Below are 17,009 nucleotides of genomic sequence, written 5' to 3'. Positions count from 1 at the left end.
CCTGGAGGTCATTACTCAGTACATCTGGAGTGAAGACCAGCACTGGCCTCTTCTGATGTGCACCCAGAGTTGAGCCCTGATCTCTGCTCTAATTCCAGGTTCTTGGTCTTGCTGAATGTTAGCGTCATCTGAGGAATTTTAAATACTAATACCTGTTCCCTCATGGATTCTAATTTGGCATCTGGTTTGGTTCCCAGGCACCTGTATTAAAAAACAACCACTGCCTTTGTAATTCTGATTTGTAGCCAGGATGGGGAATGTCTGCCCTGTAGAGGGGGTTACTCCAGAGGACAGAGTTGGGGAGACATGTGGGGAAACAGATTCCGGTTCTGCAGTGGTTTATGCTTTCAGTTATGGATCTCCAAGTATTTGAAGAGTAACTCCTCTGTAATTTATCTTTTTCTCTCCTAAACCCACTTCCTGCCCCTCAAATCTCACTGGGCACAGTGTTCAAAATCAATGTCCCCTCACACCCTGTTGCCCCTCCCTGAATGTGTTTGTGTTTTGGTGTGCCATTTCAATTGCGATACAGTTAAAATATCTTTCTCATTGTGATTCTGGGCCAGTTACAGCGGGACTAATAGATTCTTTAGTCAGCACAATGTATGTCTGCTCAAATACCATAAGATCACCTTGGCCTAATATCATGATTGACTAGTGGCTTACTTAAAAATCAGTGAAAACTCTCACTCTAGCATAGTCTAGTGCAGATTTGTATATAGACTTCACCTCTTAAAGTTAACCCTAACCCATGGTGGTTAAGAGCCTTTTTACCAGTGTGACCTTGGGGGAATCACTTAAAATTCTGTACCTCAGTTCCTCCTCTGTAAAATAGGGATAAAAATAGTATCTCTCTCACAGGGTTGCTGTGAGGACAAAATGAATAAATAAATATCCATCAAATGCGTAAAACAGTGCCTGGCGCATAGGAAGTGCTATGTAAATATGATCAGTAATCATCCGTTAGTTAGATTGCTCTTAAACCAAGGTTCTAATTTTTCATCTTTGTCTTTCATTTGAATTTCACGTAATGTTTTACCTTTAGCCTTCTTAGGACCTTGAGCCTTCCTAGGAGAATTACATATGGAGCTGTTTGATCAGGGCCTTCTGCCCTGACACACGTCTACCAGTCAGCCTGAGGAGCTGCCCCCTCGGGATATGCTACAAAGGCTCATTACAGTGTTTGTATTTTACAAGCAGGGAAAGCTGACTTTATCATTTACCGTGGCTAATCTGATGAATTAATCTGTTTCTAAGGGCACTAAGGACACGGATTCAGCATAAGAAATGTCTGATTTAGCATAAGAAATAGTGGTGAAAGGGATGCCTTGTGGGGGAGGGGCCCTACAGAAGGACAGTGCACCCAGCACCCCTAGGAGGGATGCCAGACTTTCATTATCTTCTTTAACTTTGACAGCATATCCCTCCTAAGAGGGGCACTTCCCCATTTCCCTGAAGAAGAAGCCCATTCAGTCGTTAAGTAATGTCCTCAAAACAAATAACTGTTAAACGGCAGGCAGGGTTTGCACCCAGGCCCGTCCAATGTCAAAGTCTCTTGTGGCCTTGGCCTCACACCGCACTGCTTCCGAGGAGTGTGTCTGTTTGGAGGAGTAGAAGTGTTAGAAAGTGGGGAGACCAGGTGACGGGTGACGCACAAAATCGGTCTGTTTTGTGGTTTCATCTAGAGCTCAGACCTGTTTCAGGCAGTTTTAACTATAAACTGCACTCAGTAATTGACAAAGAATGTCTAATTGTGTTACTTTCAATTTAGAGGGAATTATATTTGTTATGCTCTTGCTCCTTTAATCTGAAATGTTTGTGATCAGATGGTGCCTATTCCAAATCAGGTATGGAGAAGACACCAGTTTCTTCTCTTTTTAAATCTTTAACACTGTTAGATTTGAAACAATAAGAGGCCTTGGTAATTCGCAGTTCTTAGAATCCTTTTTCAAAGATAGCTGGATAAGCACTAGATTCTGGGTAGTTCTTCCATTTTGTTTTAAAAATCCTGATTGTCCTTCATAGATTAGAGCACTAGATTTTGTTTCCTTTTTACTGTTCACATTCCCGGTAGTCTTCACCTGTTAAAGTTAACTGTAAATCTGATGCATTTTATTCTCTATGTTCCTGGACGCAAATTAGGTAACTGCAAGGGGAGGCGTAGTGATAAGGCCTTACAAGCATGTCAGGATTTGGAAAGTAAAAAACAATGTGTTTAGCGCAACATTCTCGAACTCTTCCAAGAAGAATTACTGCAAGATAGGAGAAATGAAAGATAGTAGACTTTTTGGGGTTGAGAGTGCTCCAGAGTATTATTAAAAACTGTCCTTTCCCTCACTTCCCCAAGCTCTTCTCCCGAGTAATTTAGCACTTCTTTCATATATTCAGTTTTGCTGTATTAGCAAGGACCTGTAATTAAAGTTCTCTAACATCTCAATGTCCATTTTTGCAAGAAAAGTTGGTTTCTGACTTTAAAGCAAATCCTGTCATTTGTAATTGATTATATTTGACTGTTACAATAAATACTAGATTGGGCTCTAATATTTTGTCTTTTTAGGAAATTGAAACTAGATTTATACATAGACTTCTTATTTTAAAGGCAAACATGTGGTCTTAAACCTTATAAAGGTAGTTTGGTCTTGTAAGCAATGAAATTGTATGTTTACTATACAAGTATAGTTATATTGAATTATCTTTTTTTATTTTGAAATTCCAAAGCCTTAAAGTCTCGGGTAATTATGAATGGTTAAATTATCAGTGGTTCAGTAGTTAAATATATATCTAAATGTGGACTCCTGCTATTCATCACACCTTTACTAAGTAAAAATTTCATGAAATGTTGAGTCTTTGTCTAGCATTAATTGCCTTTTACTTTCTCTCATTTCTTCTCCTCCCTAATTTACTTGAAGGAGTTTGTCACTATCTCAGATTATTTTTGGAATGTGGTATGGTAAGGATAATAAATTGGAGCTTGCAAATAATAAATAATTTTGTCACTCAATGGGATTTGCAGGATTATATTGAGAACACTAATAGAATGCAAATAGTTGTTATATGGGCTTTAAACAAAAATTTCCTTTCATAGAAAAATGTTTCCTATATAGTAAGCTTTAAAAGAGAATACAAAGTTGTAAAATTACTATGATCCCAACACTTTAAAAGAAATGAAATTTATACACACCCTGCAATAGAGTAAAAGGAATTACATCAGTATGTTAATTGTAGTTCTGGAGAGTGGAATGGCAGGATATGGGTAATTTTAGCTTTCAGGGTTATTCTTTATATTTCTCTGGATTTTCCATAGTGAACATTATTACTTTTATAATTTTTTAAAAATATCTTCTTAAAAGGACTGGTTTCTGTAGAGATTAGTACAAGTGTATTTCTTTGTTACTTTATATTTTGGTTGCCTTAAGTCACTGGGTCTTTTCTGACAGCACAGAGGAGCTTAGTGTAGGCAACAGATAAAATATGCTCAATTTATAATGTAAGTATTTCTAATGCAGAGTACGACTAACACCCAAAGGAAAATCTTGTGACACACTGCAAGGTGGAACAGAAATTATCTTTAGATCACTTTCTGTTCTGGATTATTGCACGTGCCTGGTTTTTGTCCCCCTCATCATTTTTACCCCTCCCTCCCTCACCCCTGTTGTAAATCCAGTGGTGCGTGGATGTGAAGTACAAGTTTTTATTTAAAAAGAAGTTTTATGAAATGATGTAATGAATCCCTTTTGCAAGTGGTGCGTGGATGTGAAGTACAAGTTTTTATTCAAAAAGAAGTTTTATGAAATGATGTAATGAACCCTTTTGCAACCAGGTCCTGATATATCTTTGGTTTCTTTAGACTGAAGTATACAAATGAGAACTGTGACTCTGGACACACATTTTTAGTGGTCTTTACAGTAATAAGTTCCCCATTAGACAACAGTTGTTTGCCTTATGACTTGTTGCTAAGTTGTCCCCAAGGGGTTGAGAAATTCCTGTTCTGAAAAGTCCAGAAAGTCTTTTGCTTACTTAATGTTTCACTTTTATTTTTCTCTTTAGTTGGAGAAAACAGGATCACACTTACCTTCCCTTTATATGTTAGCATCTACTATCTGCTAGCTTAAACTTAGTAAACATCTTGAGAGAATTAAGTCCTATGTCATACCCCTAAACCACAAATGTGTGGAATGAATTGACTTCTCTCCTATGCATCCTGGATGGTACTTGGTGCTCAAATTGTTGTGCAGATCATTTTCTGTGTTCTGGGGTTCAGTGTGAGTGGTTGTTAAGTCACAAGTTTACAATTATTCTGTAGATAAGAAGTACTTTAGTTAGACTTTAGTGGACTTCTTTAGATTAATTTGTAATTTGAAAAACCAGAAGTGAGATTGTGAAATAAAGTGGGCTCTTTAAAATTTTTTTTCCAGTAAAACAATTACCACAAAGCTAGTGAGCAATAGTTTTCCTAGATAATTTGGCTATAGTAATCTCTTAAGAATATTCACTTCTTCATCATTTGGTCTGATTGCCCTGTGGCTAGGGTTAAATGTGGTTTGTAGCTAAGCAGCTGCTGAAGGACATCACTATTTGACTCTGCCCATATTCACCTTGAAAATGCTACCTGCTCTTTTGGCTTTAATTTATAATAATTAAAAAAATATATAGGATAGCCATTACAGTATTACCTGTAGTAATTAGTCTTAAGAAACAGAACGAATATCAGTCAGTTTTGGTGTCCTAATTTTACAGGAAAAACTATTAACTAGTTTCTGGTTTAAGAAAAAGCACAATTACTATACTACTTATGTCCCCAACTAAAACTAGACCACCACCACTACCCTCTGCATTATGGGCTAGAATTGGACAATTTTCAATAGATTGTGCTTTTTTAATGGTACATTAGTTTGAAAATGCAAATATTCATGCATGACCCCAGTATGGATTTGTAATTGAGGAGGTGTGGTGGGATCTGCTTTAGGTTTTCACTGGGAACTTCTGGGAGTTGACTGTGATGGCTCTACATTTATACCCAAGACAAGCAATTAAACAATTAGTCGATTTTTAATTAATTTATGACACGAGTTTATTATGAAAAGCAGGTATTTATTTTTAAAAATTCTTTATTAGGAGAACCATAGCTTTTTGGTTACATAAGACCAGCAGTGTCCAATAAAAATACAATGCAATTCACATATGTAATGTTAAATTTTATAGTAACCACATTGGAAGAAGTAAAAAGAACTGGATGAAATTAATTTCAGTAATGTCTTTTATTTAACCCAGCATAAAAAATATCATTTCAGTGTTAACGAGATATTTTACATTCTTTATTTTGTACCAAGTCTTCAAAATCCAGTGTGTATTTTACACTTACAGCCTATCTCAGTTTGAACTAGCCACTTTTCAAGTGCTCAATAGCCACATGTGGCTGGTAACTACCATACTGAATTATGCAGGTCTAGAGTTTCGGTACGTTCACACACAGTAGAATCTACATAAACTGGCATATTGTACAGATTTCTATGCAAATCAGGTCCTGAGAATCATAAGGCTGGTGGTCCTGACACTTTTAACCTATGAGGCAGATTTTCACGTGGCCCCAGTGTGAATATGGTAAGAGTTCTAACGGCCTTTGATTTCTTATTGAGAGTAATACACACCATGGTTACAATGCTTTAGCCTGTATGTAGCATGTGCTTCAACCATGCTTCCATTCCATTCAGTGTTTAGTGTACTGGTAGTGTTTAGTGACAGATGCCCAGGCAGCATCTGTCCTGTGGCAGGTTGGTCTTGAGGATGGGAGATGACAAGGAGGGGGCAGCTGCAAAGGAGTAGCTGTAGGTGTTTGGAATGTGCCTGAAAGGAAGGAAGACATTGTTAAAAACAAACCAAAAAAACCAAGCACCCAGGAAACTTACTAATTCAATTCTTCTCACATGTTGTTGGGAGATTTAGTTTATTTATGGAAACGTACTGGCCTGATTGGGGCAAATACCTCATTCTGATATTCTCATTTCTTTGCTTTACTAAACTTTTTCACTGGTGGAATTTAAGCCGTTGGTACTTGAGGAGGGAAATACCTTTGATTTGTAAGTGTGAAGTACACACTGGATTTGAAAAACTTAATACAAAAGAAGAATATAAAGTGTCCCATTAATTTTTGTATAATTGCATGTTGAGATGATAACACTTTGGATATATTGTGTTAAAATAAAATGGACTATTAGAAGTAATTTACCTGTTCCTTTTTACTTTTTTAATATGGCTGCTATGACACTTAAGATTATGTATGTGTCTTTCATTACATCTCTGTTGGATGCCTTATATTGTTAATTATTCACTGTGAAAGACTTCTGAGAAAATACTGCCTGTGCTTTCCTCAATATGCCCTTGAGATCTCTACCAACTGATGCTGTCTTTGCAGGAGCAAGGGGGTATTCTGTGTCTGTGCCCTCAGTGAGGGAGGGCGAACTCCAGCACTGCACTCTCAGGTTCTGTAAGACCACTTAGTGACCATTAAACTTGGTGCTTTGAGAACAGAAGACCTGTTGGTTTTGTTGCCAGTTTGTTTATTTTTGTAAGGACCAGTTTCTACTTACTTCTTCATGCCTCCTCTAAGATGTAAATCAGGGACTCTAGTTACTTATATGTGTTTGTGTATATGCAGTCTTTCATTAATGTTCTCACTAGGCCCGAGAACCATGTCAGGAACTTTGATCTGTACATATCGTAGTCTTTGGCTATTACTCATAGTTATTTGTACAACTTCTTAAGACTACTTGGTCTGTGTTGGTATTCCCATGAGTCAGGCTGTTGAGAAAGAGGACTACAGGTGATTAGCTGGGTTGGTTTCTTCATACCTGAGCACTTTTCTGGGGTTTTCATGAACCTGGAGACAACTTGAATGTCTGGTATTTGGTTTCTCTTCTTTCTCATCCCAGTCTGAGAGATTTAAAGAACAAAAATAATTTCTTTTGAGTGGGAGAATCCTTGCTTATACTTGCTTGTCCTCATAAACTTGTAGTCTTGGAATGAGCTCTCTGTCCTCCCTGAACATCCACATCCCACATCTTGGTCTTAGTTCAAGTTTAGAGAATATACCTCCCAGTTCACCTAAAAGGGGCATGGGGTGGGAAGAAAGGAGCTGACATCTATTGAGCATCTGTTGTGTAAGAAGCACTGAGCTGGGTGCTTTAGAGGTATTATCTCAACAGTCCCAAGTGGTGGGAATTATGATCTCTCTTTTATAGATGAGGAAATAGAAATTTTGAAGTTAAGTAATTTTCAACTTCATATACCTCTGGTAGATAATGGATTCTAGAGCTTGGCATTATGTCTGCCTTGTTATGCCACTTTGGAAGAAGTTGTGATGTGGCTCTAGAGGTAGAGGTCATAAATGTGTATGTGTGGTTCTAAACTGGGAGAAACAAGCAGGATCCTTTCCAAAGCATCTTTTATTCCTAATCACAGATCTGATGCCGGTGTCGGGTAGATGGGGGATTTCTAGATTGTTACTCCCTACTGGGGCTTTTGGTGACCATATGAACACTTTGGTCCCTCAGGATGGCCCAGTGGAATCAGCTACAGCAGCTCGACACTCGGTACCTGGAGCAGCTACATCAGCTGTACAGTGACAGCTTCCCGATGGAGCTACGGCAGTTTCTGGCCCCTTGGATTGAAAGTCAAGACTGGTAGGTCCTCGAGAAACTCCTCAGATTGTCAGGTTTGGGTTTGAATCAAGAGACATGATCTAATTTAACTCTTTGCTAATAACTATTTCATTGAAAAACTTAAGGGTACAGATGATGGAACAAAAGAGGTCAGGAGATAAACATAGTCTTGTATTAGAAGTGCATATGGGCAACCGTCTTGTGGCACTCTGAACCAGCCTGCTTAGTGGTAGACGTTTGGAAGGTTGGTTTTGATCACATTTACTTAGTGAGATCTGTGTATTTTGACACCAAGGATGTGCTTCAGATATTTTTTGTTTGAATGAGAATTCTATCATGGGTAGAAGTTAGGGTCCATACTTCTGATTCTCCTTTAATTAAAGGAAAGAGACACAAAGTAAGAGAAATAGACTTGTTCATAGAGAGGATAATGGCACAGGATTCCAATGGCCATTTCCTTCACTTGAATGTATTCAGATCCACCTATTAGTTTTGGTTTAATTCAGGCCTGTAAGATAGTTTTTCCAGAATTTGATGAGGGGCCAGGGAGATGCTTCAGAGATGTTGGAGATAGGCTATCCTAGCCTGGGATTGTTTATTTGCTACTAATAATCTGACCACAGAGTTGACTGAGAATTCAAATCAAAATGGCATGTCCACTTCACTCCAATATTTATAAATATAGACTATGACAGTGGCTAATAGTATCTGGAATAATTGTTAATAATTATTAACCTGATGATATTTATTTTGCTGAATCTAAATAGATGAATGGGTTAAAACACTGGTTTACCTTGTTTCCATTCCCCCTCAATGGTGATTTCTGTGTGTGTGTGTGTGTGTGTGTGTGTGTGTGTGTGTGCGCGCGTGCGCGTGTGTGTGGGTTTCAGAATCATTCTTTTTCCTTCTTCCTTTTCCTAGGGCATATGCAGCCAGCAAAGAATCACATGCCACTTTGGTGTTCCATAATCTCTTGGGTGAGATTGACCAGCAGTACAGCCGCTTCCTGCAAGAGTCAAATGTTCTCTATCAGCACAATCTGCGAAGAATCAAGCAGTTCCTTCAGGTATGGTGATGAGAAACTGAGTAGAAGAGAACCTGAGTCTGCTGAGTAGGGCTTTAGCTTTCTTTTCCTGGAAGTATTTCTTCTCTCAATTGGCTAAGTGATGAGAACCTCTCGTGTTCTTTAAATCAAAGTAGAAGTAATTAGCCCTTTCTTTAATCTCTGTGTACTCATCCTTGGGCATCATGACCTGAAATTCACTTCTTTTGTCAGTTAAAGTAATACCGTGGTTATTATATTAATTATACTTTGTTAGCATGTTAATAGCATGAGTGTAACTAGGTCCCCTCATAGGAAGATGACTCTTCCTTTCAAATGTTAAAGGTTTGACTATAATTGGATACTCCTTGAAAAAGTCGGTGGCGCTCTGTAAGGTCAGGACAGCACACATCTGAAGGCTCGGACCAGGGTGTCTCTCACAGAGTACAGCTCAGTGTGACTGCCTTTCTTCTCCCCTTCATCTCCCGCTGATTGCAGCCAGACCTGAAGCCCTTTGTTCTGTTGTTCCATGTAGCAAACGCAATGCTTTCCTCTGCTTATGAGGAAGTTAACAGAGTTGGGTTCTTTCTCTCCTACTTACAGAGTAGATACCTTGAGAAGCCAATGGAGATCGCCCGAATTGTGGCCCGGTGCCTGTGGGAAGAGTCCCGCCTCCTCCAGACGGCAGCCACAGCTGCCCAGGTAAGGTTGGGGAGAAGTGCAGCACTGGTGAAGATGGCCTTTCCTTCTGGGTACAAAGACGTGCCTGCTCTTCTTATATAGTCACTTAGGGTATGCACTCTCCTCCAGGGGACAAGGGGGTGCTCAGGGGTTTTACATCTTATATAGTGAAAATGTTACTTTTTTCTTGAGTATATAATGTATTCTCCTTTTTTTTTTTAATTGAAACATTACAGAAAAATACAAGGAAGAAAGTTGTTAAAAACATGGTATGTCACTCACTCCCTTTCTTTACTGTCTCTTCCCAGGAAACCAACTTTAAAGTCTGGTATATATATATACCCTTCATACCTTTCTCCAGGCTCATATAAGTTATAGAAAATACACACACACACACACACACACCTTATATTTAAATGGGTCTACTTTTCTGCATCTTGCTTTTTTCACTTAATATTATATCATATTTACTGCATAATATTTTGTGGTCTAGATTTGCTGTAATTTATTCAGTTGTTCTCTCTTTAACAGATGTTCACTTCATTCTGTTTTTTTTCCATTATAAATAGTACTATAATGTCTCCCTATGTGTTTTTATATATTCATGCTTTGATTTCTCTAGGATAGATTTCCAGGCATGGAATTGCTAGGTCAAAGGAGATATATATTTTAATTTTATAGATAGTTCTGATTGCTTTCCCCAGAACCTAATATCAAAACCAGAACAATATGGTAATGTACTATTTTTGGGAGCCACCTTGGGGATGGTTTGAAATTGAATCATTAAGGTTCACATGCATTTCTCTTTTGTGGTTAAGTCTGAGAATACCCTCACTAGAGCTAGAGATACAGTTAGCTTAGGGAATAGAGATAACGTGTGATCCTAACCGGCCCACTGCAGGAACAGTTCCCATGCCACTGGTCTCACCACTTATACTGATATGAGAGACACATCTGTCTACATCCAGAACACCTAATTTAATCTGTGTGTATGTGTGTGTGTCCCACTATGTGCTAGTTATTATTACCCCCCTGCCCTAAAGGAGGTTTAGTCTGGGAGAAATGGAAAATCAAACAACTTTATTATGAAATAAAGTACAAATTATTAAAATATTCTAAAAAACAAAAAAAATTAAATAGACCAATAGCTATAAATATATACTGAAAAAGACTTTAAAAACTTTATATTCTCTGTCTCCCCTAAAACAGCCAATAACTCAATGGTTTAAAGATTTTTAACAAACTTTCTTGGTCCACATTGTTCCATTATCATTTAAACTCTTGCAAAGTATGTCAAAAAAGATGTTTCCAGCTTACTTTATGAGGCTGGAATAATCCTAATATCAAATCTAAAAATGACAGTGTAAGTAAAGAAAATGGTCAGGATATTCATATCTTTTTTAGTGTATAAAGCATGATGTATAGTCTGGAAATGCAAGGATGGCTCAACATTAGAAATTCTATGAATGTAATTTGTTAAATTAGTAAGTTAAAGAAGAAAAACCATAGTTTTGTTAGATGGCAAAATTTTGTGTCCATTCTGGATTTTTTAAAAAAGGAAATTTCTTAACACAGTAAAGAATATGTGTCAAAAGCCAGAGGGAACATGATGCTCAAAGATAATACACTAAAGTGTTCTCATTAAAAGCAGTTACAGGATTGAGGATGCCTCTTGCCCTTGAATTTTGTCTGAATGATCCAGCCAGTGCAATAAGACAGAAAAAGGAATGGGAGTAGAAATGTTGAAAAGCAAGACAAAGTTGTCATTATTTACAAATAGATGGGTCTTCCTATACGATCCAGGAGTAACAATTAAAAAAAAAAAACTGTTGGAACTGACAGGAGTTCAGAAAGGTGATTGTATTCAAGATAAATGTTTTAAGAATCAGTAGTTCTCTTATACAATAGCAGCAATAACCTGTTAGGTGATGCAATGGAAGCAAGCTCTGATTCATAATAGTAAAAACAAATGTATATGATATGCATATATTGATATGTATGATAAAATGTCTGGAAGGATATATACCAAATCATTAATGTGGTTGGTCATAGGAGACTTATTACTTTCTCTGAGGGGTTTTATTTCCTTTATTTATTTATTTCTTTATAACCAAATATTATTTATTAATAACGGTGTATTTAACAAGATACTAATAGGGTTGATTTTTATTTCCTTTAATAGTCTATAATCAGGGAAATTTTTTTTCTCTTCTTTTTAAAATTGTGGTAAAATACACATAAAATTTACCATCTTAGCCATTTTTAATTGTACAGTTCAGTAGTATCAAGTTCATTTATGCTGTTGTGCAGCCAATCTCCAGAACTCCTTTAATCTTGCAAAACTAAAATTCTACCCATTAAAAACTCTCCATTTCCCCCTCTCATCAGCCCTTAGCAACTACTATTTCACTTTTCTGTCTCTATACATTGACTTTCTAGGTGCCTCTCATAAGTGGAATCATAAAGTGTTTGTCTTATTGTGATTGGCTTATTTCACTTAGCATAATGTCCTAAAATCCATCCATGTTGTAGCATGTGTCAGAGTTGCCTTCCTTTCAAAGGCTACATAACATTCCATTGGGTATATGTACCACATTTTGTTTATCCGTTTATCTGTTGATGGACACTTGAGTGGCTTCTGCCTTTTGGCTATTGTGAATAACGTGGCTATGAACATGGGTGTATAATTTTTTCTTTTAAAAGACAAAAACGTAGTAGGAACATAGAAGAAAGAACATTTAAGTCTAACCAAGGGAGTCTGGGAAGACATCACAGAGAAAGGAGAGGTTTGTGTTTGAGTCAAGACTTAAGGCTGGATACATGTGCATCAGGCAGATGAGGGGCGGAGAGCACTGCAGGCAGAAAGAAGGGATGTTCAGACAGGGAAAGAAAAGTATTTGTTCTTGGGAGAAGTGTGGACAGCTCAGCATCTGGTTGGGAGGGGAAGGTAAGCTAGTCAGATGCCATGTCACGAAAACCTTTTGAGCCATGCCCAGCAACTGGGCCTTGGAAGAACACTTAACCACAAGGGTCCTGTGGCCAGACTGCCTGGGTTTGAACCCCGTGGCTCTGCCATTTGCTGTGTAACCTCAGGCAAGCTGTCTGTCTATTCTCTGTTTTTCCAAAGGGAATGATTATAGTACCTACTTCATAGAAATAAATGAACTCATGTGTGTAAAATGCTTAGAACAGTATCTGACACAGAAGTGTGACACAAGTGCTAACTGCTTTCTGCTGCTCTGTCATGGCCATTGTCATTGTCCTCCTCATCATCATCCACCATCACCACTGCTGTAAGACTTGGGGACCCATGGAAGCATTTTAAGCAGAAAACTGATGTGTTCAGATATGGGTGAAGGGGTAACTAACTGTAGCACTCACAGTTTGAGCCCTGAAGCAGGGAGGTTAGCAGAGAGGCGCTTGTGTATGCCTCACTAGGGTTTTCTGTTGTGGAGAACCTTTATGTTTTCATCCTGTTCCTAAAATAAAAATATTTGATTTAGGCCAATTTGCCTAGAGGCTCCAACTTTACCATGACAGGTAGGAAAGCAGTAGGGTTCCTGAGGATGTTCCCAATCATATAAATTGGGGGTTGGCAAACTATGCCTGTGGCCCCAATCCAGCCTGTTGCCTGTGTTTTGTAAGTGAAGTGTTTTGGAACACAGCCACGCACATCGTGTGTGCGTCATCTGCGGCTGCTTTCATACTGCAGTGAGATACTCAGCAGGGCTGAGTATTTACCAGAGACCATATGACCCACAAAGCCAAAAATATTTACCATCTGGCCCTTAGAGAAAAGTGTGCAACCCCTGATAGAGAATTACAAGTTGGATATTTGAGGCCTCAATCCAGACCTCACTGTTATTTTCTCTGTTTACATCATCTGGCATATTCTCAAGTGTCTTTATGGGTAAAGCACCAGGGACATAGGAAGATAGTAGATGTATTTCTGCTCCCAGGGCTGTCAGTCTACTTAGGATTATAGGTATACAAACACTCAAAGTGAGAAAAACACAGAGGGGGATATAAGTAATTTTGCCTAGAGAAGTTAAATAAAGTTTCACAGGAGAAAAAAGAGTTGCACCGAGTTTGAAGGTGAATGAGTTCAGGTGTGTTTGTGGGGAAGCTCATGGGAGGCTGAGTGGACCCCGTATGGTGGAGACACTGCACATGGGGGAAGAAGGGGTACTTTGGGGTAACTGAAGCATAGGGAGGGAAGGCCTAAGTTGTTCCCAGGTTGTGTGAAACGTCTGTCATGCAGCGCTGAAATGTTTGTACCTAGAAGCAGTGGGGACTCACACTCACAAAGCATTAGGAGCAGGTTTCTGATGGGTGATAATTAATCACATCTATTTCAATTTGGAAATAGACATGAGATTCAGTACAGATTAAAATATCAGTTGTATTGTTGGTAAAACAGGACTGGCAAGCATGGCATGGGTGGGTACCCACAGGGGATTTGTGATGCCTGCCCCTGAGTTAGGTCTTGGGGTGGAGAGATTGGGTTTGCAAAGCAGCACTTCCTCAAGTGTTCCATTGGGAGCTTCAGAGACCATAGACTGATACCCAGAAAACAGACAGTGAGGCCTCTAGAACTGCTTCTAGAAACTAGGTCCTTGTTCCTGCCCCAGGTGTGTTCAGGAAGGCAGGAGTGGGAGGAGAGAGGCCCCAGTGTAAGTGCTGGGTTCCTTGAAGATCTCTATGTGTATGGAATCTCTCTTCCAGTTTCACCCATCAGATCAGATAGGTCACTCCTGCATGAAGAGAATAAGTAGGGGTCGAAGTTGCCTTCCCAAGACTTCTAAGAGAAGTTAGCATTCTGTGGGCTTGGATAGGGGCCATGGGAAAGGGAGAGAATGGTTCCCTCTAAAACTGGCATGTTTAGATCTATTTTGGAGACTTCTGGTAGTGGTGTAGAGAGCAGACTGGAAGGGAGAGGAGTTAGAGGCAAGGAGACTAACAGCTGGGGCTCCGCCTGAGCCAGTGGCACTAGGGGTGGATGTGAGAGATTACAGGTTCTAGAGCCAGGAGGATTTGGTGACTCTGTGAAATCAAAGACAGCTGAGAATTTCTAGTTCGAAAACTGGGAATAAAATGTCTTTCCTGGACTCTCAGTTCTGTTGCATTGACTGCTATCTCTGTCCTGTACCAGTACCACACTGTCTTGATCAATGCAGCTTTTACAAGGTCTTTTCCTTTTTTGTTAGAAGATACCCTATTTGCCAAAAAGTGTAAGTTTCATGTGCTATTTGATATTTTCAAGGTACCAGCCTCCCCTTCTCCCCAGACACAGTATCTCTTGATACAGCATTTCACCCCTGGGACAGAGTGCTTTTTTATTATCCCACAGAAATGTATTGGGCACCACATACATTAAATAGGCTCCCAGAGTCTGCTGTCAATAATTGTTCTGAATTGTTGTGCATACCCACCTAGAATGAGCCTTTTGAAGGCAGGGACCGTGTCTTAGCTCAACATGTAGTCTCCCAGTGCAGTACATGAAGTGGGTGCATAGTATGACCTAGAGGTGAAAGGCCAAGGACACAGGTAAAACTCTACAAGCGCTTCCTTGGCACTGCACTCACTGCACCTGGAGGGCTGTGGCCACCGTAGAGTTTCTGTTGCAGTGCCCAGCATGCTGCTGCCTCAGTTTCCCTTCCCTCATGATGGATGCATCCCAGCCAAACAGGAGGGGTGCTGGGGTGGGATGGGGACTGGACAGAGGTATTCTTCCCCGCATATTTCCTGCATTCACATGTGTGTTGCCTCCCTTTTTTGGCAGCAAGGGGGCCAGGCCAACCACCCCACAGCTGCCGTGGTGACAGAGAAGCAGCAAATGCTGGAGCAGCACCTGCAGGATGTCCGGAAGCGAGTACAGGTGAAGCCAGTTTTGGGCAGGAAGCCTTTGTTTGGGTGGAGTGCCCGTGGGTCCTGCATGTATCTTCTTTGAGGTTTTTTGCTTTGTTTTCATTCTTCCCAGAAACTCTCTTTTCCCTTTCCCCAGGGAAATCTTTTTTACTGCTGTTTTTTGTTTGTCTGTTTTAAACAGGATCTAGAACAGAAAATGAAAGTGGTAGAGAATCTCCAGGATGACTTTGATTTCAACTATAAAACCCTCAAGAGTCAAGGAGGCAAGTGAATTTTAGAGACATTAAAATCTCCCATAGAAAGTGAGTTGTGCTAACTTGAGTTTCTGGATTCCTTTGTCTTGACTCTGTGTTCAAACTTTGTTGGGGGTGAGCAGGGACTGCTGGTGCTTTGGGGAGCCTGGTTATTCAGGATAATAGTATTCCCTTAGGTCAAGGAGTTTTTCCTTCCTCCACAGACATGCAAGATCTGAATGGAAACAACCAGTCGGTGACCAGGCAGAAGATGCAGCAACTGGAACAGATGCTCACCGCGCTGGACCAGATGCGGCGAGTAAGAGCCTCAGACCAGCTTGCCCTGCATGTCTCGCTCACCTGTGACATTACAGTATCTCGTGGCAGAACTTGTCTGGTTTCTAATAAGTTCCTTCTCTGGAATTGACTAAAGGCTGTGGTGAGAGACGGTCTCAGGAAATGTTTTCTGACTTTGTTTTGGTTTCCAACCAGAGCATCGTGAGTGAGCTGGCGGGACTTTTGTCAGCTATGGAGTATGTGCAGAAAACCCTCACGGATGAAGAGCTGGCTGACTGGAAGAGGCGGCAACAGATTGCTTGCATTGGAGGCCCTCCCAACATCTGTCTAGATCGTCTGGAAAACTGGTAAAGATTAAAGAGCTTCCTTTCTTTCTAGAAAGCTGTGCTCAATTGCCAGTCATAACTGCAGGCCCAAAGCATTGGTACCACATCTCAAAGGTAGGGACTTTTGCTTACTAAAATGAAGTCTAAGAGTTAAAACTTTTACTTTATTTGGACAGTTTTTTAAATAAAAATGTGTTTATGTTACTGTGTGTTAAATATGTTTTATTTAATAATTTAAATAAAGCCTATGTTTAATTATATTTAATACATAGACTACAGTTTAAATTTTAGTCACCTTAATAATCTAAAAGACACATGCTCTTTGTAAGAGAAAGAAAGTTCAAATACAGAAAAGTAAAGGGAAGAAAAGTCTTAAAATCTAATCATTCAGAAGCACCTATCACTAAAATTTTGGTGACTGTCACTCTAGACATGTTATCTACATACATATAAAGATGGAAATCTACACATTTTCACATCAGTGGGGTCATCCTTTATATGCTCTTCTGTACTCTGCTTTTTACTTTCATTCATCCAGCAAATCTTCATTGCGCATGCTTGACACGCAAGGCCTCATACTGAATGTACTGCACCAGCTTAAGCCGGGAGAACTTGACGTGAAGGGGGACCTAGAGACACAGAGCATTCAGTGGGAAACTTAGGACAGCTCTTCACAAGAATGCTTGTTTGTTCATATCCTCACTAACTCTAAGTTTTCTTACTTTGCTGAAAGCAGTTGTAAATGCTTTCTAATCAGGGACCCAGAAAGCTCAAGTTCTGAGAATGGGGAGAATGTAAACATCAGGAGTTAGGGAGCTCAGCAGGCCCAGCAGTTGTCCTGCCCCTGAACTCTGTCCCCCTGTGTCTTTCATCTTCTCTCTTTTGGGTCTTTCAGTCTTTATTA

The 17,009-nt window shown here is 39.6% G+C and overlaps 1 protein-coding gene across 6 annotated transcripts in view; it reads left to right on the top strand.

Annotated features, from left to right (window-relative positions):
• STAT3 (signal transducer and activator of transcription 3) overlaps positions 1-17,009 on the top strand; it is a 56,852-nt gene that overhangs the window by 23,478 nt on the left and 16,365 nt on the right. For all 6 annotated transcript variants that reach the window (XM_073235611.1, XM_017643739.3, XM_017643737.3 and 3 more), the window contains 7 exons: positions 7,551-7,679; positions 8,580-8,724; positions 9,304-9,402; positions 15,164-15,259; positions 15,431-15,512; positions 15,707-15,801; positions 15,975-16,126. In XM_073235611.1, coding sequence (XP_073091712.1) covers positions 7,552-7,679; positions 8,580-8,724; positions 9,304-9,402; positions 15,164-15,259; positions 15,431-15,512; positions 15,707-15,801; positions 15,975-16,126 — 797 coding nt within the window. In that variant the 5' untranslated portion in view covers position 7,551. The remainder of the gene's footprint in view (positions 1-7,550; positions 7,680-8,579; positions 8,725-9,303; positions 9,403-15,163; positions 15,260-15,430; positions 15,513-15,706; positions 15,802-15,974; positions 16,127-17,009) is intronic.

Source organism: Manis javanica, chromosome 4 (assembly GCF_040802235.1).
Source record: "Manis javanica isolate MJ-LG chromosome 4, MJ_LKY, whole genome shotgun sequence".
In the NCBI taxonomy this organism is placed as follows: Eukaryota; Metazoa; Chordata; class Mammalia; order Pholidota; family Manidae; genus Manis; species Manis javanica.
The sequence above is the reverse complement of the archived record's forward strand: the minus strand, read 5'-3'. Positions and strand labels throughout refer to the sequence as shown.